Source organism: Drosophila suzukii, chromosome X (genome assembly GCF_043229965.1).
Source record: "Drosophila suzukii chromosome X, CBGP_Dsuzu_IsoJpt1.0, whole genome shotgun sequence".
NCBI lineage: Eukaryota > Metazoa > Arthropoda > Insecta > Diptera > Drosophilidae > Drosophila > Drosophila suzukii.
In genome coordinates this window covers 21,719,527-21,737,394 of record NC_092084.1, presented here as the reverse complement: position 1 = coordinate 21,737,394, position 17,868 = coordinate 21,719,527, and the positions used below count along the sequence as shown (strand labels likewise).

Sequence of the window (17,868 nt, the reverse complement as noted above, 5' to 3'; positions counted from 1 at the left end):
CAAAATAACCGATGTACCCCCTACAAAAAATGAGAAATTGGGTCAAAAAGTAAATCTTCCTTTAAGTGATAGGGATCGATAGCATTTGTAGAAAGCTGCTCAAACAGTCGGTCTTTTAGCTGTACGCCTTCATTTGGGTAAACTACGACTGAAAAACCAAAAAAAAAGAGTATTTTTTACCAATATCTGAATCCCAAAAAAAACCGATGTACCCCCTTACAAAAAATGAGAAATTGGGTCAAAAAATAATGTTCCTTTAAGTGATAGGATCGATAGCATTTGTAGAAAGCTGCTCAAAACAGTCGGTCTTTTAGCTGTACGCCTTGATTTGGCTAAACTACGACTGAAAAACCACTAAAAAATACGTATTTTTGACCAAAATCTGAATCCCAAAAATAACCGATGTACCCCCTTACAAAAAATGAGAAATTAGGTCAAAAAATAAATGTTCCTTTAAGTGATAGGGATCGATAGCATTTGTAGAAAGCTGCTCAAAACAGTCGGTCTTTTAGCTGTACGCCTTCATTTGGGTAAACTACGACTGAAAAACCAAAAAAAAAAAGAGTATTTTTTACCAAAATCTGAATCCCAAAAAAAACCGATGTACCCCCTTACAAAAAATGAGAAATTGGGTCAAAAAATAAATGTTCCTTTAAGTGATAGGGATCGATAGCATTTGTAGAAAGCTGCTCAAAACAGTCGGTCTTTAGCTGTACGCCTTCATTTGGGTAAACTACGACTGAAAAACCAAAAAAAAAAGAGTATTTTTTACCAAAATCTGAATCCCAAAAAAAACCGATGTATCCCCTTACAAAAAATGAGAAATTGGGTCAAAAAATAAATGTTCCTTAGAGTGATAGGGATCGATAGCATTGTAGAAAGCTGCTCAAAACAGTCGGTCTTTTAGCTGTACGCCTTCATTTGGGTAAACTACGACTGAAAAACCAAAAAAAAAAGAGTATTTTTTACCAAAAATCTGAATCCCAAAAATAACCGATGTACCCCCCTTACAAAAAATGAGAATTGGGTCAAAAAATAAATGTTCCTTTAAGTGATAGGGATCGATAGCATTTGTAGAAAGCTGCTCAAACAGTCGGTCTTTTAGCTGTACGCCTTCATTTGGGTAAACTACGACTGAAAAACCAAAAAAAAAAGAGTATTTTTTACCAATATCTGAATCCCAAAAAAAACCGATGTATCCCCTCACAAAAAATGAGAAATTGGGTCAAAAAATAAATGTTCCTTAGAGTGATAGGGATCGATAGCATTTGTAGAAAGCTGCTCAAAACAGTCGGTCTTTTAGCTGTACGCCTTGATTTGGCTAAACTACGACTGAAAAGCCACAAAAAAAATTAATATTTTTGACCAAAATCTGAATCCCAAAAATAACCGATGTACCCCCTTACAAAAAATGAGAAATTGGGTCAAAAAATAAATGTTCCTTAAAGTGATAGGGATCGATAGCATTTGTAGAAAGCTGCTCAAAACAGTCGGTCTTTTAGCTGTACGCCTTCATTTGGGTAAACTACGACTGAAAAACCTCTAAAAAATACGTATTTTTGACCAAAATCTGAATCCCAAAAATAACCGATGTACCCCCTTATAAAAAATGAGAAATTGGGTCAAAAAATAAATGTTCCTTAGAGTGATAGGGATCGATAGCATTTGTAGAAAGCTGCTCAAAACAGTCGGTCTTTTAGCTGTACGCCTTCATTTGGGTAAACTACGACTGAAAAACACAAAAAAAATGAGTATTTTTGACCCAAATCTGAATCCCAAAAAAAACCGAAGTACCCCTACAAAAAATGAGAAATTGGGTCAAAAAATAAATGTTCCTTAGAGTGATAGGGATCGATAGCATTTGTAGAAAGCTGCTCAAAACAGTCGGTCTTTTAGCTGTACGCCTTCATTTGGGTAAACTACGACTGAAAAACAAAAAAAAAAAGAGTATTTTTTACCAAAATCTGAATCCCAAAAATAACCGATGTACCCCCTTACAAAAAATGAGAAATTGGGTCAAAAATAAATGTTCCTTTAAGTGATAGGGATCGATAGCATTTGTAGAAAGCTGCTCAAAACAGTCGGTCTTTTAGCTGTACGCCTTCATTTGGGTAAACTACGACTGAAAAACCAAAAAAAGAGAGTATTTTTTACCAATATCTGAATCCCAAAAAAAACCGATGTATCCCCTACAAAAAATGAGAAATTGGGTCAAAAAGTAAATCTTCCTTTAAGTGATAGGGATCGATAGCATTTGTAGAAAGCTGCTCAAAACAGTCGGTCTTTTAGCTGTACGCCTTCATTTGGGTAAACTACGACTGAAAAACCAAAAAAAAAGAGTATTTTTTACCAATATCTGAATCCCAAAAAAAACCGATGTATCCCCTTACAAAAAATGAGAAATTGGGTCAAAAAGTAAATCTTCCTTTAAGTGATAGGGATCGATAGCATTTGTAGAAAGCTGCTCAAACAGTCGGTCTTTTAGCTGTACGCCTTCATTTGGTAAACTACGACTGAAAAACCACAAAAAAAATGAGTATTTTTGACCAAAATCTGAATCCCAAAAAAAACCGAAGTACCCCTACAAAAAATGAGAAATTGGGTCAAAAAATAAATGTTCCTTAGAGTGATAGGGATCGATAGCATTTGTAGAAAGCTGCTCAAAACAGTCGGTCTTTTAGCTGTACGCCTTGATTTGGCTAAACTACGACTGAAAAACCACAAAAAAATTAATATTTTGACCAAAATCTGAATCCCAAAAATAACCGATGTACCCCCTTACAAAAAATGAGAAATTGGGTCAAAAAATAAATGTTCCTTTAAGTGATAGGGATCGATAGCATTTGTAGCAAGCTGCTCAAAACAGTCGGTCTTTTAGCTGTACGCCTTCATTTGGGTAAACTACGACTGAAAAACCACAAAAAATGAGTATTTTTGACCAAAATCTGAATCCCAAAAATAACCGATGTACCCCCTTACAAAAAATGAGAAATTGGGTCAAAAAGTAAATCTTCCTTTAAGTGATAGGGATCGATAGCATTTGTAGAAAGCTGCTCAAAACAGTCGGTCTTTTAGCTGTACGCCTTCATTGGGGTAAACTACGACTGAAAACCTCTAAAAAATACGTATTTTTGACCAAAATCTGAATCCCAAAAATAACCGATGTACCCCCTTATAAAAAATGAGAAATTGGGTCAAAAAGTAAATCTTCCTTTAAGTGATAGGGATCGATAGCATTTGTAGAAAGCTGCTCAAACAGTCGGTCTTTTAGCTGTACGCCTTCATTTTGGGTAAACTACGACTGAAAAACCTCTAAAAAAATACGTATTTTTGACCAAAATCTGAATCCCAAAAATAACCGATGTACCCCCTTATAAAAATGAGAAATTGGGTCAAAAAGTAAATCTTCCTTTAAGTGATAGGATCGATAGCATTTGTAGAAAGCTGCTCAAAACAGTCGGTCTTTTAGCTGTACGCCTTCATTTGGGTAAACTACGACTGAAAAACCACAAAAAAAATGAGTATTTTTGACCAAAATCTGAATCCCAAAAAAAACCGATGTACCCCTACAAAAATGAGAAATTGGGTCAAAAAGTAAATCTTCCTTTAAGTGATAGGGATCGATAGCATTTGTAGAAAGCTGCTCAAAACAGTCGGTCTTTTAGCTGTACGCCTTCATTTGGGTAAACTACGACTGAAAAACCACAAAAAAATGAGTATTTTTGACCAAAATCTGAATCCCAAAAAAACCGAAGTACCCCTACAAAAAATGAGAAATTGGGTCAAAAAATAAATGTTCCTTAGAGTGATAGGGATCGATAGCATTTGTAGAAAGCTGCTCAAACAGTCGGTCTTTTAGCTGTACGCCTTCATTTGGGTAAACTACGACTGAAAAACCAAAAAAAATGAGTATTTTTTACCAAAATCTGAATCCCAAAAAAAACCGCTGTATCCCTTACAAAAAATGAGAAATTGGGTCAAAAAATAAATGTTCCTTAGAGTGATAGGGATCGATAGCATTTGTAGAAAGCTGCTCAAAACAGTCGGTCTTTTAGCTGTACGCCTTCATTTGGGTAAACTACGACTGAAAAACCACAAAAAAATGAGTATTTTTGACCAAAATCTGAATCCAAAAATAACCGATGTACCCCCTTATAAAAAATGAGAAATTGGGTCAAAAAGTAAATCTTCCTTTAAGTGATAGGGATCGATAGCATTTGTAGAAAGCTGCTCAAAACAGTCGGTCTTTTAGCTGTACGCCTTCATTTGGGTAAACTACGACTGAAAAACCACAAAAAAAATGAGTATTTTTGACCAAAATCTGAATCCAAAAAAAACCGATGTACCCCCTACAAAAAATGAGAAATTGGGTCAAAAAGTAAATCTTCCTTTAAGTGATAGGGATCGATAGCATTTGTAGAAAGCTGCTCAAAACAGTCGGTCTTTTAGCTGTACGCCTTCATTTGGGTAAACTACGACTGAAAAACCACAAAAAAAATGAGTATTTTTGACCAAAATCTGAATCCCAAAAAAAACCGAAGTACCCCTACAAAAAATGAGAAATTGGGTCAAAAAATAAATGTTTCCTTAGAGTGATAGGGATCGATAGCATTTGTAGAAAGCTGCTCAAAACAGTCGGTCTTTTAGCTGTACGCCTTCATTTGGGTAAACTACGACTGAAAAACCAAAAAAAAATGAGTATTTTTTACCAAAATCTGAATCCCAAAAAAACCGCTGTATCCCCTTACAAAAAATGAGAAATTGGGTCAAAAAATAAATGTTCCTTAGAGTGATAGGGATCGATAGCATTTGTAGAAAGCTGCTCAAAACAGTCGGTCTTTTAGCTGTACGCCTTCATTTGGGTAAACTACGACTGAAAAACCACAAAAAAATGAGTATTTTTGACCAAAATCTGAATCCCAAAAATAACCGATGTACCCCCTTACAAAAAATGAGAAATTGGGTCAAAAATAAATGTTCCTTAAAGTGATAGGGATCGATAGCATTTGTAGCAAGCTGCTCAAAACAGTCGGTCTTTTAGCTGTACGCCTTCATTTGGGTAAACTACGACTGAAAAACACAAAAAAATGAGTATTTTTGACCAAAATCTGAATCCCAAAAATAACCGATGTACCCCCTTACAAAAAATGAGAAATTGGGTCAAAAAGTAAATCTTCCTTTAAGTGATAGGGATCGATAGCATTTGTAGAAAGCTGCTCAAAACAGTCGGTCTTTAGCTGTACGCCTTCATTTGGCTAAACTACGACTGAAAAACCACTAAATAATACGTATTTTTGACCAAAATCTGAATCCCAAAAATAACCGATGTACCCCCTACAAAAAATGAGAAATTGGGTCAAAAAGTAAATCTTCCTTTAAGTGATAGGGATCGATAGCATTTGTAGAAAGCTGCTCAAAACAGTCGGTCTTTTAGCTGTACGCCTTCATTTGGGTAAACTACGACTGAAAAACCACAAAAAAATGAGTATTTTTGACCAAAATCTGAATCCAAAAAAAACCGAAGTACCCCTACAAAAAATGAGAATTGGGTCAAAAAATAAATGTTCCTTAGAGTGATAGGGATCGATAGCATTTGTAGAAAGCTGCTCAAAACAGTCGGTCTTTTAGCTGTACGCCTTCATTTGGGTAAACTACGACTGAAAAACCACAAAAAAAATGAGTATTTTTGACCAAAATCTGAATCCCAAAAAAACCGATGTACCCCCTTATAAAAAATGAGAAATTGGGTCAAAAAGTAAATCTTCCTTTAAGTGATAGGGATCGATAGCATTTGTAGAAAGCTGCTCAAAACAGTCGGTCTTTTAGCTGTACGCCTTCATTTGGGTAAACTACGACTGAAAAACCACAAAAAAAATGAGTATTTTTGACCAAATCTGAATCCCAAAAAAAAACCGATGTACCCCCTACAAAAAATGAGAAATTGGGTCAAAAGTAAATCTTCCTTTAAGTGATAGGGATCGATAGCATTTGTAGAAAGCTGCTCAAAACAGTCGGTCTTTTAGCTGTACGCCTTCATTTGGGTAAACTACGACTGAAAAACCACAAAAAAAATGAGTATTTTTGACCAAAATCTGAATCCCAAAAAAAACCGAAGTACCCCTACAAAAAATGAGAAATTGGGTCAAAAAATAAATGTTCCTTAGAGTGATAGGGATCGATAGCATTTGTAGAAAGCTGCTCAAAACAGTCGGTCTTTTAGCTGTACGCCTTCATTTGGGTAAACTACGACTGAAAAACCAAAAAAAAATGAGTATTTTTTACCAAAATCTGAATCCCAAAAAAAACCGCTGTATCCCCTTACAAAAAATGAGAAATTGGGTCAAAAAATAAATGTTCCTTAGAGTGATAGGGATCGATAGCATTTGTAGAAAGCTGCTCAAAACAGTCGGTCTTTTAGCTGTACGCCTTCATTTGGGTAAACTACGACTGAAAAACCTCTAAAAAATACGTATTTTTGACCAAAATCTGAATCCCAAAAATAACCGATGTACCCCCTTATAAAAAATGAGAAATTGGGTCAAAAAGTAAATCTTCCTTTAAGTGATAGGGATCGATAGCATTTGTAGAAAGCTGCTCAAAACAGTCGGTCTTTTAGCTGTACGCCTTCATTTGGGTAAACTACGACTGAAAAACCACAAAAAAATGAGTATTTTTGACCAAAATCTGAATCCCAAAAATAACCGATGTACCCCCTTACAAAAAATGAGAAATTGGGTCAAAAAATAAATGTTCCTTAAAGTGATAGGGATCGATAGCATTTGTAGCAAGCTGCTCAAAACAGTCGGTCTTTTAGCTGTACGCCTTCATTTGGGTAAACTACGACTGAAAAACCTCTAAAAAATACGTATTTTTGACCAAAATCTGAATCCCAAAAATAACCGATGTACCCCCTTATAAAAAATGAGAAATTGGGTCAAAAAGTAAATCTTCCTTTAAGTGATAGGGATCGATAGCATTTGTAGAAAGCTGCTCAAAACAGTCGGTCTTTTAGCTGTACGCCTTCATTTGGGTAAACTACGACTGAAAAACCACAAAAAAAATGAGTATTTTTGACCAAAATCTGAATCCCAAAAAAAACCGATGTACCCCCTACAAAAAATGAGAAATTGGGTCAAAAAGTAAATCTTCCTTTAAGTGATAGGGATCGATAGCATTTGTAGAAAGCTGCTCAAAACAGTCGGTCTTTTAGCTGTACGCCTTCATTTGGGTAAACTACGACTGAAAAACCACAAAAAAAATGAGTATTTTTGACCAAAATCTGAATCCCAAAAAAAACCGAAGTACCCCTACAAAAAATGAGAAATTGGGTCAAAAAATAAATGTTCCTTAGAGTGATAGGGATCGATAGCATTTGTAGAAAGCTGCTCAAAACAGTCGGTCTTTTAGCTGTACGCCTTCATTTGGGTAAACTACGACTGAAAAACCAAAAAAAAAAGAGTATTTTTTACCAAAATCTGAATCCCAAAAAAAACCGCTGTATCCCCTTACAAAAAATGAGAAATTGGGTCAAAAAATAAATGTTCCTTAGAGTGATAGGGATCGATAGCATTTGTAGAAAGCTGCTCAAAACAGTCGGTCTTTTAGCTGTACGCCTTCATTTGGGTAAACTACGACTGAAAAACCACAAAAAAATGAGTATTTTTGACCAAAATCTGAATCCCAAAAATAACCGATGTACCCCCTTACAAAAAATGAGAAATTGGGTCAAAAAATAAATGTTCCTTAAAGTGATAGGGATCGATAGCATTTGTAGCAAGCTGCTCAAAACAGTCGGTCTTTTAGCTGTACGCCTTCATTTGGGTAAACTACGACTGAAAAACCACAAAAAAATGAGTATTTTTGACCAAAATCTGAATCCCAAAAATAACCGATGTACCCCCTTACAAAAAATGAGAAATTGGGTCAAAAAGTAAATCTTCCTTTAAGTGATAGGGATCGATAGCATTTGTAGAAAGCTGCTCAAAACAGTCGGTCTTTTAGCTGTACGCCTTCATTTGGGTAAACTACGACTGAAAAACCTCTAAAAAATACGTATTTTTGACCAAAATCTGAATCCCAAAAATAACCGATGTACCCCCTTATAAAAAATGAGAAATTGGGTCAAAAAGTAAATCTTCCTTTAAGTGATAGGGATCGATAGCATTTGTAGAAAGCTGCTCAAAACAGTCGGTCTTTTAGCTGTACGCCTTCATTTGGCTAAACTACGACTGAAAAACCACTAAATAATACGTATTTTTGACCAAAATCTGAATCCCAAAAATAACCGATGTACCCCCTACAAAAAATGAGAAATTGGGTCAAAAAGTAAATCTTCCTTTAAGTGATAGGGATCGATAGCATTTGTAGAAAGCTGCGCAAAACAGTCGGTCTTTTAGCTGTACGCCTTCATTTGGGTAAACTACGACTGAAAAACCACAAAAAAATGAGTATTTTTGACCAAAATCTGAATCCCAAAAAAAACCGAAGTACCCCTACAAAAAATGAGAAATTGGGTCAAAAAATAAATGTTCCTTAGAGTGATAGGGATCGATAGCATTTGTAGAAAGCTGCTCAAAACAGTCGGTCTTTTAGCTGTACGCCTTCATTTGGGTAAACTACGACTGAAAAACCAAAAAAAAAATGAGTATTTTTGACCAAAATCTGAATCCCAAAAATAACCGATGTACCCCCTACAAAAAATGAGAAATTGGGTCAAAAAGTAAATCTTCCTTTAAGTGATAGGGATCGATAGCATTTGTAGAAAGCTGCTCAAAACAGTCGGTCTTTTAGCTGTACGCCTTCATTTGGGTAAACTACGACTGAAAAACCACAAAAAAATGAGTATTTTTGACCAAAATCTGAATCCCAAAAATAACCGATGTACCCCCTTACAAAAAATGAGAAATTGGGTCAAAAAATAAATGTTCCTTAAAGTGATAGGGATCGATAGCTTTTTTTGCAAGCTGCTCAAAACAGTCGGTCTTTTAGCTGTACGCCTTGATTTGGCTAAACTACGACTGAAAAACCACAAAAAAATGAGTATTTTTGACCAAAATCTGAATCCCAAAAAAAAACCGAAGTACCCCTACAAAAAATGAGAAATTGGGTCAAAAAATAAATGTTCCTTAGAGTGATAGGGATCGATAGCATTTGTAGAAAGCTGCTCAAAACAGTCGGTCTTTTAGCTGTACGCCTTCATTTGGGTAAACTACGACTGAAAAACCAAAAAAAAAAAGAGTATTTTTTACCAAAATCTGAATCCCAAAAAAAACCGATGTACCCCCTTACAAAAAATGAGAAATTGGGTCAAAAAGTAAATCTTCCTTTAAGTGATAGGGATCGATAGCATTTGTAGAAAGCTGCTCAAAACAGTCGGTCTTTTAGCTGTACGCCTTGATTTGTCTAAACTACGACTGAAAAACCACTAAAAAATACGTATTTTTGACCAAAATCTGAATCCCAAAAAAAACCAATGTACTCCCTACAAAAAATGAGAAATTGGGTCAAAAAATAAATCTTCCTTTAAGTGATAGGGATCGATAGCATTTGTAGAAAGCTGCTCAAAACAGTCGGTCTTTTAGCTGTACGCCTTCATTTGGGTAAACTACGACTGAAAAACCAAAAAAAAAAAGAGTATTTTTGACCAAAATCTGAATCCCAAAAATATCCGATGTACCACCCCCTTACAAAAAATGAGAAATTGGGTCAAAAAATAAATGTTCCTTAAAGTGATAGGGATCGATAGCATTTGTAGAAAGCTGCTCAAAACAGTCGGTCTTTTAGCTGTACGCCTTGATTTGGCTAAACTACGACTGAAAAACCACAAAAAAAATTAATATTTTTGACCAAAATCTGAATCCCAAAAATAACCGATGTACCCCCTTACAAAAAATGAGAAATTGGGTCAAAAAATAAATGTTCCTTAAAGTGATAGGGATCGATAGCTTTTTTTGCAAGCTGCTCAAAACAGTCGGTTTTTAGCTGTACGCCTTGATTTGGCTAAACTACGACTGAAAAACCACTAAATAATACGTATTTTTGACCAAAATCTGAATCCCAAAAATAACCGATGTACCCCCTTACAAAAAATGAGAAATTGGGTCAAAAAATAAATGTTCCTTAAAATGATAGGGATCGATAGCTTTTTTTGCAAGCTGCTCAAAACAGTCGGTCTTTTAGCTGTACGCCTTGATTTGGCTAAACTACGACTGAAAAACCACTAAATAATACGTATTTTTGACCAAAATCTGAATCCCAAAAATAACCGATGTACCCCCTACAAAAAATGAGAAATTGGGTCAAAAAATAAATCTTCCTTTAAGTGATAGGGATCGATAGCATTTGTAGAAAGCTGCTCAAAACAGTCGGTCTTTTAGCTGTACGCCTTCATTTGGGTAAACTACGACTGAAAAACCACAAAAAAATGAGTATTTTTGACCAAAATCTGAATCCCAAAAAAAACCGATGTACCCCCTACAAAAAATGACAAATTGGGTCAAAAAATAAATCTTCCTTAAAATGATAGGGATCGATAGCTTTTTTTGCAAGCTGCTCAAAACAGTCGGTCTTCTAGCTGTACGCCTTCATTTGGGTAAACTACGACTGAAAAACCACTAAAAAATACGTATTTTTGACCAAAATCTGAATCCCAAAAATAACCGATGTACCCCCTTACAAAAAATGAGAAATTGGGTCAAAAAGTAAATCTTCCTTTAAGTGATAGGGATCGATAGCATTTGTAGAAAGCTGCTCAAAACAGTCGGTCTTTTAGCTGTACGCCTTGATTTGTCTAAACTACGACTGAAAAACCACTAAAAAATACGTATTTTTGACCAAAATCTGAATCCCAAAAAAAACCGATGTACTCCCTACAAAAAATGAGAAATTGGGTCAAAAAATAAATCTTCCTTTAAGTGATAGGGATCGATAGCATTTGTAGAAAGCTGCTCAAAACAGTCGGTCTTTTAGCTGTACGCCTTCATTTGGGTAAACTACGACTGAAAAACCAAAAAAAAAAAGAGTATTTTTGACCAAAATCTGAATCCCAAAAATATCCGATGTACCACCCCCTTACAAAAAATGAGAAATTGGGTCAAAAAATAAATGTTCCTTAAAGTGATAGGGATCGATAGCATTTGTAGAAAGCTGCTCAAAACAGTCGGTCTTTTAGCTGTACGCCTTGATTTGGCTAAACTACGACTGAAAAACCACTAAATAATACGTATTTTTGACCAAAATCTGAATCCCAAAAATAACCGATGTACCCCCTTACAAAAAATGAGAAATTGGGTCAAAAAATAAATGTTCCTTAAAATGATAGGGATCGATAGCTTTTTTTGCAAGCTGCTCAAAACAGTCGGTCTTTTAGCTGTACGCCTTGATTTGGCTAAACTACGACTGAAAAACCACTAAATAATACGTATTTTTGACCAAAATCTGAATCCCAAAAATAACCGATGTACCCCCTACAAAAAATGAGAAATTGGGTCAAAAAATAAATCTTCCTTTAAGTGATAGGGATCGATAGCATTTGTAGAAAGCTGCTCAAAACAGTCGGTCTTCTAGCTGTACGCCTTCATTTGGGTAAACTACGACTGAAAAACCACAAAAAAAATGAGTATTTTTGACCAAAATCTGAATCCCAAAAAAAACCGATGTACCCCCTACAAAAAATGAGAAATTGGGTCAAAAAATAAATCTTCCTTTAAGTGATAGGGATCGATAGCATTTGTAGAAAGCTGCTCAAAACAGTCGGTCTTCTAGCTGTACGCCTTCATTTGGGTAAACTACGACTGAAAAACCACAAAAAAAATGAGTATTTTTGACCAAAATCTGAATCCCAAAAATATCCGATGTACCCCCTTACAAAAAATGAGAAATTGGGTCAAAAAATAAATGTTCCTTGAAAGTGATAGGGATAAATGTTCCTTAAAGTGATAGGGATCGATAGCATTTGTAGAAAGCTGCTCAAAACAGTCGGTCTTTTAGCTGTACGCCTTGATTTGGCTAAACTACGACTGAAAAACCACAAAAAAAATTAATATTTTTGACCAAAATCTGAATCCCAAAAATAACCGATGTACCCCCTTACAAAAAATGAGAAATTGGGTCAAAAAATAAATGTTCCTTAAAGTGATAGGGATCGATAGCTTTTTTTGCAAGCTGCTCAAAACAGTCGGTTTTTAGCTGTACGCCTTGATTTGGCTAAACTACGACTGAAAAACCACTAAATAATACGTATTTTTGACCAAAATCTGAATCCCAAAAATAACCGATGTACCCCCTTACAAAAAATGAGAAATTGGGTCAAAAAATAAATGTTCCTTAAAATGATAGGGATCGATAGCTTTTTTTGCAAGCTGCTCAAAACAGTCGGTCTTTTAGCTGTACGCCTTGATTTGGCTAAACTACGACTGAAAAACCACTAAATAATACGTATTTTTGACAAAAATCTGAATCCCAAAAATAACCGATGTACCCCCTTACAAAAAATGAGAAATTGGGTCAAAAAATAAATGTTCCTTAAAATGATAGGGATCGATAGCTTTTTTTGCAAGCTGCTCAAAACAGTCGGTCTTTTAGCTGTACGCCTTGATTTGGCTAAACTACGACTGAAAAACCACTAAATAATACGTATTTTTGACCAAAATCTGAATCCCAAAAATAACCGATGTACCCCCTACAAAAAATGAGAAATTGGGTCAAAAAATAAATCTTCCTTTAAGTGATAGGGATCGATAGCATTTGTAGAAAGCTGCTCAAAACAGTCGGTCTTTTAGCTGTACGCCTTCATTTGGGTAAACTACGACTGAAAAACCACAAAAAAATGAGTATTTTTGACCAAAATCTGAATCCCAAAAAAAACCGATGTACCACCTACAAAAAATGACAAATTGGGTCAAAAAATAAATCTTCCTTTAAGTGATAGGGATCGATAGCATTTGTAGAAAGCTGCTCAAAACAGTCGGTCTTCTAGCTGTACGCCTTCATTTGGGTAAACTACGACTGAAAAACCACTAAAAAATACGTATTTTTGACCAAAATCTGAATCCCAAAAATAACCGATGTACCCCCTTACAAAAAATGAGAAATTGGGTCAAAAAGTAAATCTTCCTTTAAGTGATAGGGATCGATAGCATTTGTAGAAAGCTGCTCAAAACAGTCGGTCTTTTAGCTGTACGCCTTGATTTGTCTAAACTACGACTGAAAAACCACTAAAAAATACGTATTTTTGACCAAAATCTGAATCCCAAAAAAAACCGATGTACTCCCTACAAAAAATGAGAAATTGGGTCAAAAAATAAATCTTCCTTTAAGTGATAGGGATCGATAGCATTTGTAGAAAGCTGCTCAAAACAGTCGGTCTTTTAGCTGTACGCCTTCATTTGGGTAAACTACGACTGAAAAACCAAAAAAAAAAAGAGTATTTTTGACCAAAATCTGAATCCCAAAAATATCCGATGTACCACCCCCTTACAAAAAATGAGAAATTGGGTCAAAAAATAAATGTTCCTTAAAGTGATAGGGATCGATAGCATTTGTAGAAAGCTGCTCAAAACAGTCGGTCTTTTAGCTGTACGCCTTGATTTGGCTAAACTACGACTGAAAAACCACTAAATAATACGTATTTTTGACCAAAATCTGAATCCCAAAAATAACCGATGTACCCCCTTACAAAAAATGAGAAATTGGCTCAAAAAATAAATGTTCCTTAAAATGATAGGGATCGATAGCTTTTTTTGCAAGCTGCTCAAAACAGTCGGTCTTTTAGCTGTACGCCTTGATTTGGCTAAACTACGACTGAAAAACCACTAAATAATACGTATTTTTGACCAAAATCTGAATCCCAAAAATAACCGATGTACCCCCTACAAAAAATGAGAAATTGGGTCAAAAAATAAATCTTCCTTTAAGTGATAGGGATCGATAGCATTTGTAGAAAGCTGCTCAAAACAGTCGGTCTTCTAGCTGTACGCCTTCATTTGGGTAAACTACGACTGAAAAACCACAAAAAAAATGAGTATTTTTGACCAAAATCTGAATCCCAAAAATATCCGATGTACCCCCTTACAAAAAATGAGAAATTGGGTCAAAAAATAAATGTTCCTTGAAAGTGATAGGGATCGATAGCTTTTTTTTCAAGCTGCTCAAAACAGTCGGTCTTTTAGCTGTACGCCTTCATTTGGGTAAACTACGACTGAAAAACCACAAAAAAAATGAGTATTTTTGACCAAAATCTGAATCCCAAAAATATCCGATGTACCCCCTTACAAAAAATGAGAAATTGGGTCAAAAAATAAATGTTCCTTGAAAGTGATAGGGATCGATAGCTTTTTTTTCAAGCTGCTCAAAACAGTCGGTCTTTTAGCTGTACGCCTTCATTTGGCTAAACTACGACTGAAAAACCACTAATAAATACGTTTTTTTGACCAAAATCTGAATCCCAAAAATAACCGATGCACCCCCTACAAAAAATGACAAATTGGGTCAAAAAATAAATCTTCCTTTAAGTGATAGGGATCGATAGCATTTGTAGAAAGCTGCTCAAAACAGTCGGTCTTTTAGCTGTACGCCTTCATTTGGGTAAACTACGACTGAAAAACCACAAAAAAAATGAGTATTTTTGACCAAAATCTGAATCCCAAAAATATCCGATGTACCCCCTTACAAAAAATGAGAAATTGGGTCAAAAAATAAATGTTCCTTGAAAGTGATAGGGATCGATAGCTTTTTTTTCAAGCTGCTCAAAACAGTCGGTCTTTTAGCTGTACGCCTTCATTTGGCTTAACCTACGACTGAAAAACCACTAATAAATACGTTTTTTTGACCAAAATCTGAATCCCAAAAATAACCGATGCACCCCCTACAAAAAATGACAAATTGGGTCAAAAAATAAATCTTCCTTTAAGTGATAGGGATCGATAGCATTTGTAGAAAGCTGCTCAAAACAGTCGGTCTTTTAGCTGTACGCCTTCATTTGGGTAAACTACGACTGAAAAACCACAAAAAAAATGAGTATTTTTGACCAAAATCTGAATCCCAAAAAAAACCGATGTACCTCCTTACAAAAAATGCAAAAATGGGTCTAAAAATAAATGTTCCTTTAAGTGATAGGGAGTGATTGGCTAATCTACGACTGAAAAACCTCTAAAAAAGGAGTATTTTGACCAAAATCTGAATCACATACTATTCTTTGAATACAATATACCCTTTACTCTAAGAGAAGTGTATATGCTTCTCCATATATTCAAGAATTGATGACAATGAGATGACAAAACTGACTTTTGATAAGCTAATAAATAGCTAGAGATATTTATTAAGTTGGGAAAATATCACATGTTAGGGGTAGAATAAGATTCCCTTCATAGCCTACTTTTTGTAGATAATTCTGGTACGTGGCTTCTTGACGACCTTGGGAGTGCGTTGTACAGGAGCAGCTCCGGAAGTGGTTGGAGTGGCAGGAGGCTCCACCGGATTGGATGCACTTGCTCCGCCACGTGGCTTCTTGGCGACCTTGGGAGTGCGTTGTACAGGAGCAGCTCCGGAAGTGGTTGGAGTGGCAGGTGGCTCCACCGGATTGGATGAACTTGCTCCGATACGTGGCTTCTTGGCGACCCTGGGAGTGCGTTGTACAGGAGCAGCTCCGGAAGTGGTTGGAGTGGCAGGTGGCTCCACCGGATTGGATGAACTTGCTCCGATACGTGGCTTCTTGGCGACCTTGGGAGTGCGTTGTACAGGAGCAGCTCCGGAAGTGGTTGGAGTGGCAGGAGGCTCCACCGGATTGGATGAACTTGCTCCGATACGTGGCTTCTTGGCGACCCTGGGAGTGCGTTGTACAGGAGCAGCTCCGGAAGTGGTTGGAGTGGCAGGAGGCTCCACCGGATTGGATGCACTTGCTCCGCCACGTGGCTTCTTGGCGACCCTGGGAGTGCGTTGTACAGGAGCAGCTCCGGAAGTGGTTGGAGTGGCAGGTGGCTCCACCGGATTGGATGAACTTGCTCCGATACGTGGCTTCTTGGCGACCCTCGGAGTGCGTTGTGAAGGAGCAGTTCCGGAAATGGTTGGAGTGGCAGGTGGTTCCACTTGTTTGGATGTACTTGCTCGGGTCTTCGGCTTCGGTTTGGCCTGCTCAGCGCCCTTGGGCTTCAGATCGGCCTTTTTGCCCACCTGACCATCGCGAGAGGTGGACAGCATTGGTCCCTTGCTCGAACCTGGCTCCTGGCTGGCCTCCTTGGCCAGGGGCTTCGACGCCTGCGCGCTCGCCTTCGCACTAGTCCCCGGCTGGTCGGTCTCCATCTCCTTCTCCAGATTCTCGGTACTCTCCTTCGGGACCTTTACCAGCGGGACGGCCCGCTCCGGATCCGCCATGTGCAGATCCTCGACACTCACGTTGGAACGGTTGGCCATCGTGGCAAAGCGTTGGGCCTCCACCAGTTTGTCCCTTGCCAAAGCTAAAACAAATCACTCACAAACTCTTTGCCTTTCAATCTTTCCCCGAATTTCAACTCACTGTAGGCCAGGTCCAGGATAACTCCACGTGACGACGAATCCGCCTCCAATCCAAGGTCCTTGAGCAGATTGTTCACGAATGCCATATCGGCAGGGAGATCCAAGTTGCGCTCGGGCATCTTGTAATTCGTTTTCTTCGCCATCGTTAAAGAGAATAGGTTTTCCAAGTGCCTTCGGAATATAATGACAAGTGCTTTCAAATGTCATGACAGTTGGCCAAGGCCTACTTGATTGGCCAAAATCGTTTTAGGGTTGCAGGTAGGTTGTTGGAAACTCTAGATTCATGGTATTTTAATGGGGATATGCCCAAAAAACTTTATTTAGTGTGTATGTCAGAACAGCGCACTAAAATTAAATCGTAGAGAGAAATATTCAAGCACATTTGGCTAAACTACGACTGAAAAACCACTTAAAAATTAGTATTTTTGACCAAAATCTGAATCCCAAAAATAACCGATGTACCCCCTTACAAAAAATGAGAAATTGGGTCAAAAAGTAAATCTTCCTTTAAGTGATAGGGATCGATAGCATTTGTAGAAAGCTGCTCAAAACAGTCGGTCTTTTAGTTGTACGCCTTCATTTGGCTAAACTACGACTGAAAAACCACTAAAAAATAAGTATTTTTGACCAAAATCTGAATCCAAAAAAAAACCGATGTACCCCCTTACAAAAATTGCGAAAATGGGTCAAAAAATAAATGTTACTTAAAGTGATATGGATCGATAGCATTTGTAGCAAGCTATTCAAAACAGTCGGTCTTTTAGTTGTACGCCTTCATTTGGCCAATCTACGACTGAAAAACCACTTAAAAATTAGTATTATTGACCAAAATCTGAATCCCAAAAATAACCGATGTACCCCCTTACAAAAATTGCGAAAATGGGTCAAAAAATAAATGTTACTTAAAGTGATATGGATCGAAAGGATTTTTAGCAAGCTGCTCAAAACAGTCGGTCTTTTAGTTGTACGCCTTCATTTGGGTAAACTACGACCGTAAAAACCACAAAAAAATGAGTTTTTTTGACCAAAATCTGAGTCCCGAAAAAAACCGATGTACGATATTATAAAAAATGAGAAAATGGGTCCCAAATAAATTTTCCTTATTTCTCAATATTCATTCATGTAATATATTCATTATAATTTCTCAAATATTCTTGTATCTTTTTTTCTTTCACTAATTGTATGTTTGCGATATTGTTTTTTGGCCCCAGTTTGATCCCAATGAATTTTAGATTTATCTTAGTTACAAATCAGTTTAAGTTGTCTGATTACGATCTCAAAAATGCAGTTCAATCAGTTAGGGATCGACCGTTTTCTCGAAACCGCTTTTGGTAACCGATGGAACCATGACAGTTTCTC

General features: G+C 36.7%; 1 protein-coding gene across 1 annotated transcript; it reads right to left on the bottom strand.

The window, feature by feature from the left end:
• Positions 1 to 15,313: 15,313 nt before the first annotated feature.
• Positions 15,314 to 16,742, bottom strand: LOC139353396 (proteoglycan 4-like). The gene is made up of 2 exons (XM_070997524.1): positions 16,511 to 16,742; positions 15,314 to 16,451 (listed from the first exon to the last, which is right to left on the bottom strand). The coding sequence occupies exons 1-2, from the start codon at positions 16,650 to 16,652 to the stop codon at positions 15,370 to 15,372; spliced, it is 1,224 nt and encodes a 407-aa protein (XP_070853625.1). The 5' UTR covers positions 16,653 to 16,742; the 3' UTR covers positions 15,314 to 15,369.
• Positions 16,743 to 17,868: the final 1,126 nt, after the last annotated feature.